Below are 22,345 nucleotides of genomic sequence, written 5' to 3'. Positions count from 1 at the left end.
ATTGCCCACAAATTGAGAGAAAAATACAAATTAAGAAAGGAATTAGACAATTATAACATATTTGTCAAGAAAAAAGAAGAAACGTATCTTTTGTATCCATCACCCACTTTAAGCATTTATACACATCATTGAAATAAAAATAGTGGGTGTTAGTCCAGATATATTTCTTGATTGTATGCCTTTCAAAATCTTATCGTAATAAATGGGTGGATCTCAACGGGGGGGAAAAAAAAAGTCCTATAACATAATGTCAATTTTATTTCCCCTTCAAAAACACACCAAAAATCCCTGTTCAAAGTTGTCAACTGAGATTTGGCTTAAAAATGTGTACCATGCTTGGTGGCTCTTCATGTAATTTGATTGCATTCTTTGTATGTTCTTTGCACGGATAATTTTCCAGGAAAACCACGAGAGAGAATGGGAGAAAGAGTCAAACCAAATTCTCTCATAAACACCATATACACGTGTGTATAAAAGGAGTTTCTATAGCCAAAACAATCCCCCATCTGGGTTGCTTTTTTTTTTTTTTTTTAACAACCTGCAAGAAACCGATCTAGGCCAATAAATATTAATTAGTGTTATATATATATATATATCAGAAGATCAGTATTTCTTGCACAAAAAAACACTCAACTAAAGCACTACTGAAGCATATATAGTACGTACAATTGCTATATTTTTAAGCTGTGTATATATGCAATTGTAAAGATAATTGCAGAGCCTAAAAAATGAAGTTTGGGAAGGAATTCTCGAGCCAAATGGTGCCGGAGTGGCAAGAGGCATACATGAACTATAATTTTCTGAAAACCCTTTTGAAAGATATTCAAGTCTTCAGGCAAAAGAAAAGGCTATCGTCAGCCTTACCGGCAGGACTAAAGCGAAGGCCGACGCTCTACAGAGCCTTCAGCGGCCTCATCCACCGCCAGCACAGCACAAACCGAAACACTCCGTCGTCGGTTAGCCCCGAAGATGACATCGAAAGCCAGACCATTCTCGTTAGCTCGGTGAATGAGGACGGCTCCGAGAGCTACCGGACGACGTTTTTTATGATGGCGGAGGAGGGCGGGGAGTACGAGCTGGTATACTTTCGGAGGCTGGATGAGGAGTTCAACAAGGTGGACAAGTTTTACAGGTCCAAAGTGGAGGAGGTGATGAAGGAAGCCGCAATGCTGAACAAGCAGATGGACGCTCTTATTGCTTTCAGGATAAAGGTGGAGAATCCGACAGGGTGGTTCGATAGATCGGTGGAGATGACTCGCCTCGCGTCGGATATTGCAACTTCTGCTGCTGCATTATCTGCTTCTACCCCTCTCAGCGTTCGGGTTAGCAGTAAGTCGCAATTCTACCATGGTATCAGAGTCTTAAAAATGTACGGCTTAATTTGTGTGCTTATTGTGGTGTTTGTAATGAGCAGGAAAAGTTGCTCTTATGGATGTGATTGAAGAAGGAGGATCAACGAATCGCGGAGAGCAATCGGATGAACCAAGCGAAGATGATAAAAATAGCGAAAAAGTTGAAGAAGAGAAGCCACGGAGCATAAGGGCAAGTAGACCCGCTCCTTTGGAAGTACTAAACCGTGTGACGATGAATAACACTATTGAGACTCCACGTTCCACCATTAAGGGCGTTCTCAATGTTCCTAAGCAGACAGAGCTAAATTTCAACAGGGAAAATCTGAGGAAAGTTGAAGCACAACTCAAGCGAGCTTTCGTTGAGTTTTATCAGAAGCTTCGGCTCCTAAAGAGCTTTAGGTAATCAACTAATGTTTGTACTTATCAGTTTGGTTGGTCTTATCATCTCAATTTATCAAATGTTTTGTACTAATTTGTTCTTTTGAATCTACAGCTTTTTGAATACCTTGGCGTTTTCAAAGATTATGAAGAAGTATGATAAGGTACTCTCCTTTGTTCATCATTTATAAGTTCTTTTTATAGTCATGTTGATCCAATTTAAGCAGTTTTGGTAGCTTATAATATATGTTTTTGTGCTCTTTCTTGCAGATTACCTCAAGAGATGCATCTAAATCTTATATGAACATGGTGGACAACTCCTACCTCAGCAGGTCTGATGATGTGAGAATTAAATAATTATTTGCATTCACAGAAGAGTTGTTTAATATATTTAGATGCCTCTGTTTCCTTCTATTCTAATATGTAAAATTCCATTATATAGGTTACCAAGCTTATGGAGAGAGTAGAAGCTACATTCATCAAGCATTTCTCGAATGCAAACCGCAGTAAAGGCATGACCGTCTTAAGGCCCAAAGCTAAGAGAGAGAGGCATAGAATAACATTTTCCACTGGTAAAGAATAGTTTCTACTGATTTTTTTTCCTTTGTCTAATTCAGACCGTCCTTTTAAACAATATAACTTATCTTATCTAATCTCTTTGTTGGAAAATCCTCAGGTTTCTTTGCTGGCTGCACTGCCGCTCTTATGTTAGCCCTTATTTTGCTCATCCGAGCGGGCAACATCATGGACAAACCAGAAAGGAAAAAGTACATGGAAACCATGTTCCCCCTATACAGGTTAATTGAGATTTTACTCTTCAGAATCGTTAAATCTTCAGCATTAGTTTTCATGAAACTGACGAGTGTTTTACGTGTGCAACGCTTCCTTTGCAGTCTGTTCGGATTCATTGTCTTGCACATTCTTATGTATGCAGCAAACATTTACTTCTGGAGGCGATATCGAGTCAATTATTCCTTCATATTTGGTTTCAAGCAAGGAACGGAGTTAGGCTACAGACAAGTTCTGCTTGTAAGCTTTGTTATCGCGGCGTTGGCAATAGGAGCTGTGCTGGCAAACCTTGACATGGAATTGGACCCCAACACTAAAGACTACAAAGCACTAACTGAACTCGTTCCGCTTTTTTTGCTTGTGGTAAAGTTATTCGGAACTTGTTGAAGCTTCATTAAAACCATTATTGTTCTGAAAATCTTACACCCCAACTAATGTTTCTCATTTACATAATTTCTTTCTCTGTAGTCTTTGTTTGTCGTTCTGATATGCCCTTTCAACATCGTATATCGCTCTAGTCGTTACTTCTTCCTCACGTGCTTGTTTCACTGTCTTGCTGCTCCTCTTTACAAGGTATCAGTTGATATTAGAACTTTTGTGTCTTTCTTTTTACCATAAGAATTTCATTAGTGGGATTCTAATAATTGTGGTAACTTTGGTCTTTTGCAGGTGACACTCCCAGATTTCTTCTTGGCAGATCAGTTTACTAGTCAGGTTAGTTACTCTTAAGGCAATCCCCTTTCCCCTTGTTTTCAATTTCTTTTTTTTTTTCTTTTGGCTTTTCATACTGGGAGTACTAAATCATTCTTAATAATTCAGGTTCAAGCTTTGAGAAGTGTGGAATTCTACATCTGCTACTATGGTTGGGGAGACTACAAACTCAGAGAGACCACTTGCAAATCCCAAAGCGTCTACAAAACTTTCCTTTTCCTTGTTGCTGCTCTCCCATATTTGTGTCGTCTCCTTCAGGTACCGAAGTCGATTCCACAAAGGAAACACACATAAACATACGTTTTTTTCCCCACTTGAAACTGTTATTCTTGTGAACATTGCTTGACGCATATATATATATATATATATATATATATTTAAAACCTTTTCTAGTGTCTCCGCCGTCTGTTCGAAGAGAAGGACCCAATGCAAGGATACAATGGCCTGAAGTATTTCTTGACGATTGTAGCTGTTAGTGTGAGAACAGCATACAGTCTTGACAAGGGCATGAGTTGGAAAGTTGTGGCCTGGATCTTCTCAATCTCCGCAGCCATTTTCAGTACATATTGGGACCTTTTTATTGACTGGGGGCTTCTGCAGCGCAACTCTAGGAACCGCTGGTTGAGAGACAAACTCCTAATACCCTATAACGGTGTCTACTTTGGAGCCATTGTGAGTTTAACAGAAGACATTGTAGCCAAAAAACTTTGATTTGTTTTCGCACACTAGCATGATTTTTTACTGGTATAATTGGTGAAAAACCGCAGGGCCTGAATATCTTGCTGAGATTTTGCTGGCTGCAAACTGTGCTCAACTTCCAGGTGTCTTTCTTGCATAGGGAAACTATGGTCACCATTGTTGCTTGCCTCGAGATCATTCGACGCGGCATTTGGAACTTCTTCAGGTAAGCAAAGAAGCGGAAACATTCAAAACTAGAACATGGAAGTTTTTAGTTGTTTTCTTTTTATTTGTGAAGTAACTTTTGGTGTTGTTATGCTTGTGGGGATTAATCAGGTTGGAGAATGAGCATTTGAACAACGTGGGCAAATACAGGGCCTTCAAATCAGTGCCTCTACCATTCAACTATGATGAAGAAGAGGACAAAGATGAGTAGGACGTTATGTTTTATAGCCACAGATAAAGAAAACCGTGGAAATTGATATGCAGAATTTTGGAACAGAGGAAAGTACAGGAAAATTCAAATGGTCAAGAAGTGCCACCTCTAGATTTTGCCCCCCCTTTTTTTTTCTTTTGAGTAATAATATTCTTTTATTTCTTGTTCTCTCTTTGGGGTAGAGAATTTTTTTGTAAATTCAATACGTGGCGTTCTTATATAGTGTAATTACATCTAATTTCCTCTTCAAAAAACAAGAAACCTCCTTAATAAAAAAACTGAAGCAATGTGCCAATCTATTCGCTTACCTAATCTAATTCAGGAATCTATTAAAAGTGAACGCTATTGAACAGCACTGATAGAACAACAATTCCATAGTCACAAACTTGGGAGAACAATTTATGTAAAATCTTCTTCAAAAAGTTTTCTTTATTTTTTATTTTTTCCTAGGAATGACTGATAATTGTTCCATATCCATGACCTCATTTGATGGAAGATCCTTCATGCGCGTGAAATGAAGTCCTTGCGTACATCTTAAACTTCATGGTGGCCGGCGAAATATCGCGAGGTCGGGAACTTAGTTCTGGCATGTGGGAATGTAAGCAGATTCAATAACGAATTAAAAGCATATAAAAGCCTCAAATCCGAGAATATTTAGCACGAACCTTTTGGCCTAACCCCAGATAACTGTGTGACAAACAAGCCCGGGCTTGAGAAGAAGTGGAACTCTCTACCGCATCAAGTTCAAATCTGGGTGACAAGTTGGCGAGTTTATTGCTCTTATTCTTACATGTTAACAACAACTCACAACAGATAAACACAACCAAGTCATGTTGATGATGACCCCAGGATAATAAGATTCATCTAGCCATCCTGTCCAAATTTTCTTCTAAGCCTAGGAAAATGATTAAGTTGTTTTTTGAAGCCACAATCATACTCATTCAAGCGACTCCTAACGAAAAGAATCGCGCCACAATGACATTTGTAAGCTTCCTGTTCATGCATATGTACTCCATAATCCTTGACAGGTGATTGTACTTGAATGTCTGCACAATTAGATAAATGGAACCTTTTAGTCTGATAATCCGCACTTTAATCATCCCAATCCCTGATATAGCTTGAAGTCTGGTAATTCAAACATTTCAGCTAATGGGGAGGCACCCCATCAAAAATTATGAGCTTAGTGTGTGATATACTATTGATCTTAAAGCTGCTACTGAAGTATTGTGCTCTAGTACTTCAACACAAATCCAGCAATTCAAACAGACTTATTACGCGATATTCGCTGTTCTCCTTGAGAATGATATAGACTATCAAGCATCTGGAGATCACAAGAAGGTCAGCTCCCATTTCCTTTTTCTTTTTCTTTTTTTCCCTGGTTTACTTTTTGTTAAGATGCTCGATCCTGTTTTAAATTCCAACATTTATTTGCATATATAAATCAAATAAGGATTTAGTTTTAGTGACATTATAGACAGAAACCCCATACAAATATGTAATTTGTTGGCTTAATGTAAACTGATTTGATTACATGTTGACGTACAAAAACAAGAAATATGTTGAGAGTACCAAGAAATCTATAATAGTTCTTTGATTGTTCTTTGGTCTATCACTCTATTCTTATGATAGGCAATCCGTTGTCCACTTGACCTCTTAAAAATACCCGTCTTAGCATGCCTCACAAAAGTGTGAAATAAATCCATAAATAGTTTGTGTTGTTGCTACTTGCATATGCACATACACTGCGTTATGAAGGTCCAGAAGTCAATAGGTTGACGGCGGAGAACGCCGCCAAGGCTCTCTTCAAGGCAGCGCAGAAGAGATTAAGGACTGATGAGAAGACTTTTACCAAAATTTTTAGCGAAAGAAGTAGAGCGCATCTAGCTGCTGTTAGTCATGCTTACCATAGCAAGTACGGAAATTCGTTAAAAAAAGGTGGAGCTACATAGTGCAGCATGATTAATCTCTCCTTCAAGATTGTAGGTCCATTTTCTTAAAACAGAATTTGACTTGGCATTTGCAGGCAGTAAAGAAATAAACATCAGGGAATTTGAGCATGGCCTTTCGACTATTCTACAATGTGCAGAAAATTCTGGGAAGTATTTTGCAAAGGTATCATACAGACATTTTTCAGTAACACCTCTTCTGCAACTGGAAAGCAGTTTCTGTTTTATGGCCTATGTCATTTTCTTGAAATTATAATCCTCGAAATGGATAATCTGAGTCACAAGGCTGAGCAACAACAATGTCACCATATCGGAGCTTTAGACCAAAAGTTGTCACATAGGATTTCAGTTCTGTGTAGCTTATGAAGAGTATTTGATGAGGAAATTCTAAGTGACAAAATGTTTTTGAATCTTGGAGATCTCTGTCCACCCTTAATATTAATTATTACCTCGTCTCTGATAGGTTTCACGACAGAAATTAGCCCCTTTCAAGGAAGTTTTGTCCATTCATTTCTGTTATCTCTAGGTGTTATAAGATTGAATCTTATAACATATACTTGATGCCTAGAGCAGAATTCTAGAGCTTCCTATTCATGCATTTACCCCAAAATCTTTGATAATTAACATACTTCTAGAACGTTAGAACAATTACATAAGTAAAACCTTTAAAATCTGAAAATCAACATTTAACTCCTTGATCCTTGATATAACTTGAAAGTATTGTAATTCAAGCATTTCAATTGGGAGGTAAAACATAAGTTGGGTATGTATGTCTTCTCAGATAATAGGTGGGCATTTCATCAAATATGAGATTAACGTGAATAGAGAACCATAAACATATACACTAAGTTGAATAATTTATGACAGGTAATTGTATCTCAATTCAGCAATATTTACAAAACAATACTAGTGCTCAGGAAAATTTCATTGTAGAAAACTATCTCAGTCACATAAACCAACAAAATTAGTAGCAATAAGACTCCATGCAACTCTTGGGAACAAAGAACACTGCATTTAGTAACAAGATCGAATAATAATATTCCTGAAAATACAGAGCATTGAAGCTAATAAAGCCAAAAGAAAAAAAAAATACCGATTGTCAATTGCTTGATCCAAAGAAGTTATCAGTATCAAATTATTTATAACAATTAGCTGAGGCAATAAAAAGCTTAAAAATGATGAATCTTTATTCCTATCTCATGGCCTCAAACGGCCAGTTTTATATTCCGCAAAACAGATGGCCCAAAATTTGCAAAAGCCTCCAATTAACTGCTCAAGCTACAAACTTTCACAATTGTAAAACAATAATCTGTATTTAAATTAAGAGAAACAAAATCAATAAGCTTTGAAGATGTTTACTTATCAGTAGAATTGGAAGCTCCTTGCCGCTCCAAATCTCCCGAAGCCGCATCATTCTTCTCCAGTCCCTTCGCCGCTTCGGCCTCCGCCGCTTCTTTCTCCAATTCCTTGACGACCTCCGCCTCGGCCGCCTTCTCGGCCCTCAACACCGGCTCGTAGTAGTCGGCGTGAGCCTCCATACACTTCTTCAGAGCGCCGGTGACCTCGAAGCACTTCTCTACAATGTCTTCCTTGTTCTTTTCGGCTTCTTCGATGCACTTCTCCCAGGCTATGAAGCTCTCTCTGCACCCGCCCCCTTTCATGAACAAACAGAACCCGCACTCGCCTTCTTCCTCCTCCTCTTGACCTCCATTGTCGGAATCGGCGACCTTATCAGAGGAATTGGAATCTTCTCGAGGCTTCTCTTCTTCTTGTTGTGGTTCTGCGTCGATTGGGCCATTCAGAGGCTGATTTGATTCTTCTAGGGATTTGGCGTCTGAGGCGGACATGTTCAAGTTTGCTGTGGTTGGAGACGAGTCGGACTCGGTGAAGCGGTGCGAATCGTTGAGTTCGGTGAGGGTGATCAGAGCGAGTTAGGGTCAGCCTAAAATTGTTGTTGATGCAGAAGAAAGGAAATTTGACCTTAAATGGCTGCTTACGCTTAAAACCCCCCTAAAACCCTTCTCCAACCTACTTTTTCTTTTTTTTTTTCTTTGTTTTTTCTACGTTTCCATATTGAAAACAATTTAAATAATATAAAATACGATTTTCCCGTGGTCAGTCAATAGCCAACAAACTCTTTCTTTTTCCTTCTTTTTTGGATTGGTTGGGTTGTTTGTTTTTTTCTTATATTGAAAACAATTTAAATATTGTAAATATGATTTTCCGTGGTCAGACAATAATTAACAAATTTTGTAGAATTTATTCTGTGCACTTTTTTTTTTTTTTTCCTAATGTTCACATGTTACTTCAGCATGATGCGTATTAAGCGAATTGTTGGTATGATATGATTAGCAAAAATTGTCGGTATGATTTAAAAAAAAAAATTGGTAACGATTTAAAAAAAAAACAATAACAAGAAAAAAATTCTTATTAGAAAAATTATTTTTAAACCATTTTTATAGTCAAATTATGGTACATGCATGCACATTATTTTTAGAAGCTTTTTCATGAGTCCAATTTTTAGTGCCATCACAAGCTTAAAAATATGATCTTTCCTTCTCCTTCAAACGACGTTAAAACCCCCAAAACCAAAAAAAAAAAAAAAAAAAAAAAAAAAAAAAAATCTTCTTTACTGCACCACGTACATACAATACCAATGAGTATTTCGTGTCACAAAATCTAAATTTATTTGTTGTTGGTAAAATCAAGTTCTAGTCAGCTTCTATTACAAATTTGAGCTTCACAATTAAAAAAAACAAAAAAACAAAAAAAAAAAACTCACTTTGGTATTGATATCAACGGTTTCTGAAAAATAACAGAGAATAAAACAATTCAAACTCGCCAACTATACCATTTGAACGGCTAGACATGAGAGATTAATATTGGCTTTGATGGTTTTCCAAGCCTTCTTGAAAATAACAGAATTGATAAGATTTCAATACTGTATATAATTTTCAAAGAAATGGCCAAATTCTTCATGACTGTGATCAATCGTCCTTGTCGTCATTCTCATCATAGTAAGAGAAAGGGAGCGGGACCGATCTAAAAGCGCCGTATTTCCCTACGTTGTTCAAGTGCTCGTTCTCCAGCCTGAGCAAATTGATTGTGCATATTTTGTTCAGTAACTCAATAAAATGACCAAGCACAAGATGTAAAGTAACCTTGTAATAAGGGCATTTAAGTTCTCTTTTCTGCTTGTTGAAGTGTAGATTGAAAACAAAGAGACGAGGATTCTCAAGATCATACCTGAAGAAGTTCCAAATGCCACGGCGAATAATTTCTAGGCAGAACACAGTGGTTGTTATGCTCAGTTTATGGACGGTGTGCAGATTAAATGCCAGCATCAACTGCATCCAAGCAAGTCTCAGGACTATATCCAAGACCTGTGTCACAAAATGCCACAAACATATCAGATTGATCACAGCAAACATTAAGCTAACGGAAAACACATCCTTATGATCTTATCAATTATGAGTACGTGTCGTTTTTAACTCTTCACCTAGGGCCCCAAATGAAAACCGACAAAATTTGGATGGAAACGTCCTCGTATACATTAGGTGAGCTCTTTTAAATACTGAAATTTCATATGGTGGTCGGAGCACGTCATGTCACATGCATGAGAGTGTTTGATAGAGACCTGGTCTTTTCCACAGCCTAACGCACACTCAAACCCGAATTTTACAGAGTTTAAATACTGAAATTTCATATGGTGGTCGGAGCACGTCATGTCACATGCATGAGAGTGTTTGATAGAGACCTGGTCTTTTCCACAGCCTAACGCACACTCAAACCCGAATTTTACAGAGAAATTGAATAGGAAACAAGAAGTTCTTTTATTATCAACACTAGCAAACACTGATTACCCTACTAAACGGAAAATAAACGGATAGATGGGAGAATTCGAGTACTCCAGGACTCCTAATTCGGTGGTATTCGAGTGACCACCAACTCTCTTAAGGTTTTCCAAATCCCTCACAATTCTAAGCATACCCCATTCAGCCCCTTGTCTCCCCTCCTTATACCATTCTACTAATCCTAGCCAAAACCAAGACAAATCAGCACTAACATAATTTCAGAGAAATTACATCCAAACCCAAACTAATTCCTTTCTCCCCACTAAACCCCTCTTAGACATTAACTACCTAAGAACTAGTATCTAACAGTGTTTCCTCCCAAACTCAAACATGATTCATGAATTTGGGGCACTCCATATTTTATTAAGACTCAAAGGGTAGTTTGCCACAGTAAAAAATTCAGACGGCAAATTACCAATAGAGTAAGTTCAGAGGGCAAAGTGCCAAAAACTCCATCACTTAAATCACTTGATGCACTTACCATAGCAACAATGTAGACACTTTTATGTGAAACAAGAAGTCTGTCTCTTAAATAGATGTTCTTTGAATGCCTTCTCAAGAGCCCCCAGTCAAAGACAATGTCCCAATATGCATTGACTATCATTGCAACAGTTGAGCTGATCAGAGCAAACACCATCCAAGTGACTCCCCCTTTCAGTTCAAAAGCAGTTCTAACAAGAACTGCTACAATTGTTGAAAGATATGTCAAACCATTGTACCCATGCATTGCATCTTTATCTTCGAATAAACGACGGAGGCACTGCATTACACATGCACATATGCTTATTTGTTAGAATTTTCTTAATTTGAAAGAAAAGGATGTACAAAGATGTGATTTTCAAAGCTTGCATTACACCATGAAAAGTTGGAGATATTGATCTAATCTCGATCTAAAAGGCTAGAAATTCATTTCACAGGGGAGTTTCGGAAAAAAAACTATATATGGAAGTGAAATGGGATAAATGACAATAAAAGAAGAATATGGCAAATAATTATGAAAACAACAGTTCAAATACAAATGAAAGAAACAACGGAAACCGCAACAAAAATAGAAGATGACCAATAAATACGTCCACGAGCGTCAAGAAAGAGAATAGTAGAGGGAAAAGTAATTGCAAGAGAAAAACACGGAAAGCGAATACACACCTGCAAGAAGCGCAGCCAATATGGTACAATAGCAATAACAAAGTACAATGTGTTGTAGACACCATGTTTGTGGCACTTGTTCTGCCTCCTAGAGTATTCTCCCAAACCATAATAGCAAACGTACAAAACAGAACTCCTTAAAGCTTGCATCTGAAGATACAATAATTAGAACTACAAACTTATAATACATCAATGATTGCAAGGCCTAAAAGCTAAAGTAGCTTTGACAAACCTGGCTGGTAAGCTGGTCTGCCAAAAAATAGTCCGGGAATGTCATAGGGTACAGAGGGGCCAATATACAGCGAAACAGACATCGAATGAAGAAGAAGCGACTCGATCGGTATAAGATGTTGAAAGGACAGACAAGGATGAGAAGAACAAGCTGCAAAGGAAGAAATATTTAGACAACAATGGTGAGGAAAGAGAATTTTTCCATGGTAATATAAAGCAATATCAAAGAGGACATTTTTGTTACTTTTAGAATCTTACAGTAACCAAGCCCAAAGGAACCAGTTCAGTGACTTTCTTAAATTCTTGGGTACTTGAGTTCATGTCCAGGTGCAAGTTTGCCAAAAAACCAGACAAGGCAAGTACAGCAAGACCTGTGCTAAGGAGGAAAACTTCGCGATAGCCCAATTCTGTTCCTCTCTTGAAACCAAATATAAACGGATTGTTGATTCGGTATCTTCTCCAGAAATATATGTTCGCAGCATATACGAGCATGTGTAGGACGATGTATAGAAATACACTGCAAGGATTCCACTTAGAGAGAAGTAAAAACTTATGGAAATGTTTGTATTGACTCTAAGGATTTTGATTGGTCTGTGTTTACCTATAAAGAGGAAATATGCTCTGCATGTATTGCATTCCCTCCTTCTTTAATAGTTTTTGATATTCTATTCTTAGAACAATGGCGACGAGTAGCATAACCGTGCAACCAGAAAAGAAACCTGACAATAACAAGATGCACAGAACTAATGAGGCCTATAACCAAAGCAACAAATTATATCCTCGTCTCACTTGCTTAGTGTGTGAAAAAAAAAAAAAAAAAAATGTACGAAGGTTTGAAGCAAAGAATTCAACCTATAGCATTACCTGAGACAAATGTTACTCTATGCTTTTCTCTTCTCCGTTTCGGCCTCAATGACTTCATTCCTTCTGTATGGTTCGAGTTTGAAAAATTCTTGATGAAGGTTGTCTCAACCCTCTCCAAGAGTTCAATGATCTATGGAAACTATAGTCAAACTAGCATACAGAATACATGATAGAAGTATATGATACCGTTTTTCTCTATTGAGTCAAAGTAGTTACTATAAAAAAAGAGAGAGGGTATTTTATGTAATACAAGTCAAATTCACTTTGACAGTAAGAGAGAAATATACTAACTAAAAAAAGGATAATTATTTGCAGACCTCATCCGAATTTCCAAGACAAGAGTTATCCACAATTTCCATATACAATTTATAGGCTCTTCTTGATGTGATCTGCACTATACAAAAATATTTACTAGAACATATGTTAAGAGAACAATTTTTGTAAAAATAACACAAAATTGAGCAATAAATTTCTACGGAACCATTTTGGATATTATTATGTGCACCTTTTCATACTTCTTCATAATCTTCGAAAATGCTGAGAGGTTTACAAAACTGGTTCATTACAGAAAAGTATGAGCACATGGTAGTCAAGGAACTAAAATGTTAACAAAGGAATCCAAAATGAAAATCCACTTTTCATCACCTGTATTGTTTTAGAAGATAAAGCTTATGGTAAAATTCGATAAATGCGACTTTCAACTGTTCTTCAGCTTTCCTCATATCTTCCTTTCCAAAACTCAACTCGTCGTCCTTGGAGTGTCTAAAGGTGCCTTTTATTGTTGATATGGGAGATTGGATTGTACTGTTGATCTTTACGTGCTCAAGAACTTCCAAGCGGTCTTGATCTTGATTTTGATTATTATTGACTTTAACTTCCTCTCTGCTGCCACTGCTACCACTGTTAGCATAAACCGAAACATGTTTCGAAGCACCGGAAGATTGTTGAGTTCGTTCTTGCTGATGTGACCTGTTTGAATTAGACCTCTCGAAATCTTGTTTTCCAACCTTTATCCTCAACGCTACACGAGCTTCCATTTGCTTATTCAACTGACTTGCTCCATCTATCACTTCTTCCACTTTGTCCTTGTAAAAGTCACTCACCTTATTGAGCTCCTCATCAAGTTTTCTAAAGAATGTGACCTCAATCTCAGCTCCTTCTTCGGACTTTCTGAGAAAGTTGGTCTCGAAAATTCGTCGAGATCCATCACGCGGTAACGTGTTAATGTCGATCACTTGGTCCTCAATATCCTTATTACTGTGGTTGCTGCTAGATTGGCAGTTTAGACCACTAAGGGTTCTGTTCATTACAGGGTGTTTGGTCGGTTTGGTTTGCCTAATGTTTCTTAATATCATTTTGAGGCCATTGTAATCCATATAGGCTTCTATCCATTCCGGCACTTTTTGTTTCTTGAATTATTTCCCAAATTTCATCTTTCCTTTTCCCTGTTTGGATTTCAGTATTTATTAATATGTTACACGCATTGAAAACACAATAAGAGAAATCCAGTTTATATTTTTTTTCTTCAAAAAAAAAATAATAATAATCACTTGGCAGGAAAATGATTCACTTTTGAAAAATAGTTTCTTTTCTTTCCTAGAAAACTAAAACCCAATTTACCAAATTTCTCTTGCAATAATAAGCAGAAACCTAAGAAATGAATGAACTCAATCTAATAAAAAAATGTTATTAAATAATCAGGTTTGTTATAAGGCTCTTCACTAATCTTCCCAAGAGAACGTAGGACGAAAAAAAAAAAAAAAAAACAGTTAAAAAAAAGTGTAAACTCTAATGTAGATAATGAACATATCAAACAACAACATGCAAGAAAACTTTTAAGCATGATGCTTACAAGTAACACACAACACCAAGAAGATTAGACAGCTGAATAGAAACTCAACAACCAACAAAAAAGAAAAAAAAACAATAATAAAAGATATAAAAGCTAAATATTAATCTGATAATACCTTTTTGGCAATCTCAAGAGGGAATTTCAGAGACTTGAAACTGAAACCGCCAGTAAATCTGTTTCTAATAGGAAGAATTGGAAAAATAGACACTAAATATTCATTACATGTGAGCTCTTTGTGACTGTCACACTGATTTATATGGTAAAGCTCAAAAATCAAGTGCAGCTCAGGTCTACTATATCCACGTAGAACTCACCAATGAGCTTCATTGTGTTGCATTAGATACACAAACGTTGTCACCTTATTGGACAGCAAAAATTCACGCTTAGTGATCTGAAAACCATGGTAGTGCAACTCATATTTATTGCCTGCAGTTAGAACACAATGTGGCTTGTGTGGACTAACGCTAATTGACACGTGTCACCGTCCAAGGACGCCTTGTATGTGAGAGAGATCAGCTTTGTTTTCAGCTTATATTTGACGTGCACTATCAAAGACAGATTTGAAGACAGTCGGTAAGATAACATCAACCAGTTCAACCAACATGTGTGCTAACATCTTTGGCTGTTCAAGTTTTTAAGAGAATTCTTTAACCAAAAAAAAAAAAAGGTTTCTAAGAGAATCATGTCGTTTTTGATGTTTTACTAAACTATGTTGTCATTTTATATGCTGTCGCTAGTAGACGTTGTAGTTCCTGAAATATTGTAGGAAAAAAAAAAACAACTAATGATATTTTCATTTGACTGTAACTGTCGTTTTTATGAAATGTTGTGTCTTTTATGTAACAGAATGTTGTCGTTTCCGGTTAACATAAATTGTTGTTGTTTCTAATAAGATATTAAAAATTTAATAGAAATCGATGTATGTTGGCTTTTATGAATCTTGTCTGTAAGAGATGTTGTCATAATCCATGTTCCGTTTGCAACGTTGTTAGTTATGAGATAAGTGTTTCTTAATTGGAATAAAATCATTTTGATATCTTATGTTACTCGAAAATCTCGTTTGTACTATGTGTTTTTAATAATATTAAAATGGTATATGTACTTTTAAAAAGATATGGTAAATGAGGTAAATAAATCATTTATTGGGTCAATCGATCATTTACAAATTATTCTAGTAATCCTTTATTTACAAGTCAATAATTTAGGTAAATAACAAATTTACTTGGTAAATGAAGCATTTATTAACTCAAGAAGCGTTAAATGAGGAATTTATCCAGCAAATGTTTCATTTACCAACTAAAAATACGATAAATAAAGAATTTAGTCATTTACTTAGTAAATGCTTCAATTACAACCTAAAAAAACAAATATGATGTTGATAAATACAAAATCTACCATTTAAGGATGAGTAATCCGATATTTACTGGCCAATATTTATAGCTTATGTGGTAAATGACGAATTTATTGTGTAAATTATTTATTTATCAGCCAATAGGGGTGTTTTTGCAATTTTTTGTAAACTTTGGGTCAAAAGTGTATAATAATTAAGGTGCCAAATTTTAATTTCAAAAAATAAGAGATTAAATTAATAATTTTCTAAAAGTTGAGGGATGCATTTGTTATTTTATAAAAATTGAGAAGTCAAATTTTAATTTTCAAAAATTTAGGGTAAAAAACATGATTTAAAAAAAAAAAGAAATTATTAGAACCTCAAAATTTTTGGACAGTTATATTTGACCCTACTAAATTTTTGTATAATAAAAATTTTATTCTAATAGTTTAAGATATTGTTTATTTCACCGATTTGAGTTTAAAATTCAAGTTTTGTTATAGTAAAAAGCTCTCAGAAACAATTATGTCTAACTTTTTTACTACAGTAAAAAACTCACATAAAATCATATCTCAACTCAAATTAAAAATTCGAATCAACGAACTAAACGGACCCTAAGAGTATTCTTCATATGCAACTAAAAATTAATTATCACTCGCTGGTTTTAGGACTAGATCGTGCCTATATTCTTCCCGATTCAAACAAGATTTTGAAATGGATGACCAAAAAGGAAAATCAAAATATAAGGATAACACTATATCGTCTAGATAGTTGGATATCCTCACTTTTCCACTAATCAGTTGGATATAGAAGCAGCACTAACCCGACTCTTCACCTAAATTCCTAAGATCTCCGTTCATTTTACCAATTTGAGTTTAGAATTTAAGTTTGCTATAGTAAAAAACTCTCAGAAACAGTCACATTTAACTTTTTTGTTACAGTAAAAAATTCTCATATAAAGTCATATCTCAACTCAAATCAACGAACTAAACGAGTCTCATGGAACCATAAGGCAATAAATTTATGAGAATACAATCATCAATTGCTAGAGTAAAAAGTAACAATCTTTTCAGCCGAACACAACACGGGCGATAAAAGTTGCACCAAGTAAAGGTTCCAACGCAAGAACATCCATCTACACAAAACAAGTACTCAGAATCACCACAACTGTATATTAATTTCCAATAATTTCTCTGAATTTTCTCATCTCATCAACTGCAATTCCTACTCTAGGTGCAATGGTAAACTGTTCCCAGAAAAAAGAGAGCACAAGCTCTTTCATCCCACCAAGTATTTCTACAAGAAAAACTGAAAACTCTCTAATACAAGCTAGATTTTTTATGTTCCAACAAAGATCCAATACAATCCTTATTAAATTGAAAATTTCTTGTTCTACAAAAGAACACACAGGTTTTTGCTTTATATGTAGCAGAAGACTTGCTCATCTTGTGGAAGCATCTCGCTCACCGGTATTTCCCCTGTCTCCACTGCAACAATAGAAGTGTGGCAATTTGACTCGACCACAGCTTCTGCAACAAAATTTGATAGATAAGATATCAAACTCTATACCAAATAATTAGTTGCCAGAACACACACATATGTGTATATATTATTTAGTCATCAACATATACAAACATTAGTCATAACAAACAACACTACAGCATATTTAGGCGCATAAGAAGCCTAATTTCTCACTCATACACCAAAGAACTCCATAAGCATATGAAAAAAATAAAATGAAATCAAATTTGATGAATGCCACATTATGCAATGACAGTTTCAAAAAGCATTCTTTCTATAATTTTATCATATCATATCTCTGCCTTTCAAACTCTTTCCATATGATATTTATACCAAAACATAACAGCAGTTTGAAATCAACATAAATGGAGAAAGAAAAAAACAACTGAATCTGCATTTTCAGAAACGTTGAATCAAACCCAAACAGGAGTGAATATGTATCCACCATGATCTTGAACAAAACAGTTGCTAAACGTTTAAAAGCTCCCAATAAAAAATGGGTAAATTAAAATAACAAGCAAAATCCTTACTTGCAATTCTAGCAACAACAACCAAAAAAAAAAAAAAAATCCTTACTTGCAACGAATTATAACTGGAGTAGGCTTGAGAGCTTTCGGACCGTTTCTTATGCCCCTCTTGTGAGGAGAAACCTGCACCAAAAGAAGACCTCAGTCACTTCCGTACCTAAATCCCGACAAACCTAAAATCCCTAAAATTTTTTTTTTAAAAGTAAAATTTACAAAATGAAGCACCTTTCTCTTGGGAACAGCCATGAGCTCCATGGACCCACCGGACGAGAAACTCGGGAAGCCGAAGCCGATGTTTCCGCTATTGTTCGAATCCTCCGGCGACGGACGATCAAACTCCGGCAAAACCAACGGCGGCAATGCGATACTGCGGGAGATGATCCCATCCAACGGTGCAGGAAGAGCCGCGCCGTGGGCCCATCTGAGGCCCAACAGGCTAGCGACGTTGCCTCTGGAGCTCCTTAGCGTCTGCATCGTCAACGTCATTTCCGGATTTTTGTAGCGGAGGAGCAACAACAGAGAGGGTGGGATGAAGACGGCGCTGGGGTTAAGAATGAGGGAAGTTGGGGAAAAGTACGACGTCGTATAAAGTACCGTTTTAAAGGAATTGCAATATTGCACTTGAACCTTGAATTTTTCCTTTTTTGCATAACAAGCCCCAAACTTTTTAATATTGGTAAATTATACCATAAAACTTTTAAGTAAATATTGTTGTCAAATTGAAAGTTTGAGATATAAGATTGGCATATAAAAAGTAAAACTCAGTCATTTTTTAAATTAGGTTACATGATTTTGTATCTCAAATTTTTAGGAGACGTTTGGTTCATAGATTAGAATCATGTAATTAAAATTATTTTCGATTTACGTGTATTTTTTGTGAGAAAAAACACTGTAACGAATCATGAATCATGATTCAAATTATGATTTGAATCCTCAAACCAAACATAATTTTCTATTGTCCTTTAGCTATTAGAATTTAATTGTTATTGATTTTTCTGAATGTAATTTTATAAATTTAAAGAAAGTTTAGGTGTACTATGTGATAAAAAAAATGAAAAAGTAAAAACTTAAGATCATATTAGTAATTTAGTATGAAGCCACTGACGTAAAACATCCATAGCCACATGTCAATAAAGCTGCGTCGACAGAATTGGTCACAAAATTCAAAATTAACCCACAGATTTCAACGGACAAGAAAGACTAAACTAAAATGAGTTATATATCTCTCAAACCACAAGCTATAGATCATCCGTATCATAAAACTTGCAAAAATCTGTCAACAACAGATTTCACAAAAATCCAATACCCAGATATGCAAATATTCCAACCTTTAGTGGAAAAAAGGACTATAATTTAACTATAAGTGTTTCAAACTAACAACTTCCACGCCCATCAATCTAACCAATCAAACCAGATTGAGCAATAAAGTAAATTTTTTATTTTAACACCAAGGAACTAGATGCCCAAGACTCCAAATTTCTTAAGCAATAAAGTTAATTTTTTATTTTAACTTCAAGAAAATACGCAAAACAAAGAAGATGATCAAGCTTGGAACAAACCAAATTTAGGAGGTGAGCACCACGGCGGCGGCATGGGCACAGGGCGGCATGGCAGCGTTGCGACGAGGTGGGATCAACAGCTACAGCACAGCAAAGAGAGGAGGGAGTGAGTTGTTAGACTTAGGAGACCAGGGCCGAATGTACGTTTACTTATTTAGAGTGGTCGGGTGCATTTCACTAGTTTAGAATTTATTTTATATTGACCAACAAAAAAATAACATTGATGAAAAAATACAATATTTTTTTGTCAGTTTGTACTTTAGACGGCTTTTTAACCAAACATCATCGTTCAAAATTGTTATTAAAAACTGTTCAAATCGCTTAATAATTTAAATTAATTAACGATTTAGTTTGATTTGATTTGAATTTATCGATTTTCATGGTTAACTTTTTTTTTTCTCCCTAAAAACAACAAAAAATCGCAAATAACAAGTCAATCTTCCATAACCTCACCATCACTTGCCCATAACACAAATTATTTTCAACAAATTCTTCAAACGTGATACCATCAACAGCAACATTATGCACAACCAATACCTCACCATTATGTATTTAGAAAAATCAAAAAAATTTACTTACAAGATTGGAATACTTTATCAACTAAACAAACAATAGCAAATTTTCTAACACTGGAAATTACTAATTTTCAATTCCTAATTATCAGATCCTAAAATTTAAGGCAGACAATTTGGAGCATGTACCAATTTGAGGTTGGAACTTGGAATGGATATTAGCATGGTGGTGGGCTGTTGCGGAGTGATGATGCTGGGTGGTTTGGGTTTTGATTGATATTTTTTCGCATAAACTTATAAGATTCGAGATTTTAGCGAATTTGACATTTTTGTTATTATTTTTAAAAAATTTATAAATAATACGATTTTAATTATACATGTGGTATTATTAAAATGTAAAGGTCAATATTTTTTCTATCTGATCAACAGTCCAGATCAATTCTTATTAGAACTCAACAGTCCAACAAAACAAGAAGGTACAAAGGCAGTATTAGCTCACGATGGTGATGTTTACTGCGGGGCTGTTCAGGGAGCTAATTTTTGAGTGAAAAATTCAAAAAAATGCAACTCAAGTTATAATTTTATTCGAGTTCAAATTCTTTTAAGTTTGAACTTAAGTTTGAACTCGAGTTTGAAATTAAAACTCGAGCGGCCTCGTTCACTTCGCTGATTTGAGTTTAGAATTCGAGTTGAGATGTGATTTTATGTGAGAGCTTTTTACTGTAGTAAAAAAGTTAGATGTGATTATTTGTGAGAGCTTTTTACTGTAGAAAAACTTGAATTCTAAACTCGAATCAGCGAAATAAACGGGACCAAGTTTCTCCTTCAATTCGAGTTCAGAAAGTCGAATTCATGTTAATGAACAATATTTTTTCTATTCTTAAAAATGCTATAACTTTTTCGTTTTAATTCTGATTGAGATAATTTTTTTTTCTATGCGTTGACAATGAAAAGGCGAATAAAACTAGACCCATATACCTTATTAACATTTTTCATCAGCATTGAGTTTTTATTAAAATACTATCTAAAAATAAATTCAAGTTTTGACTTACTCAAACACAAACTCAAAAAAGATTATTATCTCAAATCATAACTCAAATGTACACAATCAAACACAAACTCAAGTTACAACTTCAACTCAAGTTATAACACAAACTCAACTCAAAATCTACACAGCTGGCCTCGTTCGTTTCGCTGATTCGAGTTGAGATGTGATTTATGTGAGAGCTTTTTACTGTAGCAAAAAAGTTAGATGTGATTATTTGTGAGAGCTTTTTATTGTAACAAAACTTGAATTCTAAACTCGAATCAGCGAAACGAACGAGACAAGCCCTACGTTTCTTCTCAAGAGAAGTCTATATCATATTGTTTAGCTAATAATGTTATTTCTTATTTTGTTTATAGATGCGACCCATTTTACATGTAGAAAAAATATAGTTTTAAGCTCCGCTTATTTCATAAATTTAAGTTTAAAATTTGAGTTTTATTATAGTAAAACGCTCTTAGAAATAATCACATTTAATTTTTTTTACTACAGTAAAAAATTCTCATATAAAATTATATTTTAATTCAAATTAAAAACTCAAATCAACGGATTAAACATGTCATTAATCTTTATAAATTTATAAAGCTTCTCGTCTATTCTTTTTCATAAAGAAAATGCTGTGAAAAGTTAAAGGAGAGAATATTCTAGTTTGAGAGGAGAAAAAGAAAAAAATTAAGAAAACTCATTATAATAAGGAGGCCTTGATCTTCTGTTTTCCTTGCTCCAGCTTTTTCTTAAACTCATTCCTTTTCTCTTCTCAGAGAATGTGAGCAACATTTACTCTTAGCATCTCAATTAGTAAAATATTTTATAATGAAAACCTTTTAAGATGCAATCAAGTGAAACTATCTTATCTTGACAAAAGTTCAAGATTAGTGTTCATACTTCTTCAGCGAAGATATTGAGAATTAGTGTTCATACTCCTTCATCGAAGATATTGAGAACGTGAAGGATATCGGTGAAGGCTTAGTATGGTGTTATTTTTTCCTCTCAAAATTGACTTTTGCTTGTAGTGTTCATACTTCTTCAGCGAAGATATTGAGAATGTGAATTAGTGTTCATACTCCTTCATCAAAGATATTGAGAACGTGAAGGATATCGGTGAAGGCTTAGTATGGTGTTATTTTTTCCTCCCAAAATTGACTTCTGCTTGTAGCAGAAGTTGATTTTAGTATTTAATAAATATTCTTAAAAGTGTTTTTTGAAGAATTTTTTAAGAATCTACAGCTAAAATCAGAAGCAGTCTAAAGACAACTTAGTTTTTAGATTGTGCGAAAATCAGCATAGTATAATTAATGAAACTTTCATAATACTCATAATACCCCTAATGAAATTTAAAATTTATAATCTTTTCAATCTAAAATTCAAAGTCGTAATATAATATAATATAATAGTAATATTGTAACAAACAATATCATAATTATATTAATAACTCTAATATTATTATTTTATCATATAATATGATATTATAATAATATTATAATTATTTAAATAATATGATATTATAATTATCATATAATTATAATATGATATTGTAATTATTATTTTATAATATATTTTATATTATATTGTATTGATATAATTATATTTATTATATTAATAATAATATAATAA

The 22,345-nt window shown here is 34.9% G+C and overlaps 3 protein-coding genes and 1 pseudogene across 3 annotated transcripts; 1 reads left to right on the top strand and 3 right to left on the bottom strand.

Moving 5' to 3' along the window:
* Window positions 1–640: 640 nt before the first annotated feature.
* LOC21398777 (phosphate transporter PHO1 homolog 3) lies at window positions 641–4,517 on the top strand. Its single transcript, XM_010110403.2, has 13 exons — window positions 641–1,329; window positions 1,415–1,751; window positions 1,846–1,894; window positions 2,001–2,072; window positions 2,173–2,302; window positions 2,407–2,527; window positions 2,624–2,882; window positions 2,988–3,092; window positions 3,189–3,233; window positions 3,339–3,488; window positions 3,624–3,902; window positions 3,998–4,134; window positions 4,245–4,517. The coding sequence occupies exons 1-13, from the start codon at window positions 729–731 to the stop codon at window positions 4,342–4,344; spliced, it is 2,385 nt and encodes a 794-aa protein (XP_010108705.1). The 5' UTR covers window positions 641–728; the 3' UTR covers window positions 4,345–4,517.
* An 824-nt stretch (window positions 4,518–5,341) lies between these two features.
* LOC21398776 lies at window positions 5,342–8,333 on the bottom strand. The gene is made up of 2 exons (XM_010110402.2): window positions 7,650–8,333; window positions 5,342–5,390 (listed from the first exon to the last, which is right to left on the bottom strand). The coding sequence occupies exons 1-2, from the start codon at window positions 8,135–8,137 to the stop codon at window positions 5,342–5,344; spliced, it is 537 nt and encodes a 178-aa protein (XP_010108704.2). The 5' UTR covers window positions 8,138–8,333.
* Window positions 8,334–9,080: 747 nt separating this feature from the next.
* LOC21398775 lies at window positions 9,081–13,879 on the bottom strand (annotated as a pseudogene).
* A 2,837-nt stretch (window positions 13,880–16,716) lies between these two features.
* Window positions 16,717–19,261, bottom strand: LOC21398774. Its single transcript, XM_024173679.1, has 4 exons — window positions 19,175–19,261; window positions 17,841–18,156; window positions 17,665–17,738; window positions 16,717–17,096 (listed from the first exon to the last, which is right to left on the bottom strand). The coding sequence occupies exons 2-4, from the start codon at window positions 18,099–18,101 to the stop codon at window positions 17,009–17,011; spliced, it is 423 nt and encodes a 140-aa protein (XP_024029447.1). The 5' UTR covers window positions 18,102–18,156; window positions 19,175–19,261; the 3' UTR covers window positions 16,717–17,008.
* Between the last annotated feature and the right edge of the window lie 3,084 nt (window positions 19,262–22,345).

This window comes from Morus notabilis, unplaced genomic scaffold, assembly GCF_000414095.1.
Source record: "Morus notabilis unplaced genomic scaffold, ASM41409v2 Scaffold503, whole genome shotgun sequence".
NCBI lineage: Eukaryota > Viridiplantae > Streptophyta > Magnoliopsida > Rosales > Moraceae > Morus > Morus notabilis.
The sequence above is the reverse complement of the archived record's forward strand: the minus strand, read 5'-3'. Positions and strand labels throughout refer to the sequence as shown.

Coding starts and splice junctions, on each gene's coding strand:
- LOC21398777 (XM_010110403.2), top strand. CDS start 729: ATGAAGTTTGGGAAGGAATTCTCGAGCCAAATGGTGCCGGAGTGGCAA. Junction 2,528..2,623: donor ACCATGTTCCCCCTATACAG/GTTAATTGAGAT, acceptor CTTCCTTTGCAG/TCTGTTCGGATTCATTGTCT. Junction 3,093..3,188: donor TTGCTGCTCCTCTTTACAAG/GTATCAGTTGAT, acceptor GGTCTTTTGCAG/GTGACACTCCCAGATTTCTT.
- LOC21398776 (XM_010110402.2), bottom strand. CDS start 8,137: ATGTCCGCCTCAGACGCCAAATCCCTAGAAGAATCAAATCAGCCTCTG. Junction 5,391..7,649: donor GCTTCCAATTCTACTGATAA/GTAAACATCTTC, acceptor CTAATTGTGCAG/ACATTCAAGTACAATCACCT.
- LOC21398774 (XM_024173679.1), bottom strand. CDS start 18,101: ATGACGTTGACGATGCAGACGCTAAGGAGCTCCAGAGGCAACGTCGCT. Junction 17,739..17,840: donor TGGCTGTTCCCAAGAGAAAG/GTGCTTCATTTT, acceptor CTTTTGGTGCAG/GTTTCTCCTCACAAGAGGGG. Junction 17,097..17,664: donor CCAGTTATAATTCGTTGCAA/GTAAGGATTTTT, acceptor ATTTTGTTGCAG/AAGCTGTGGTCGAGTCAAAT.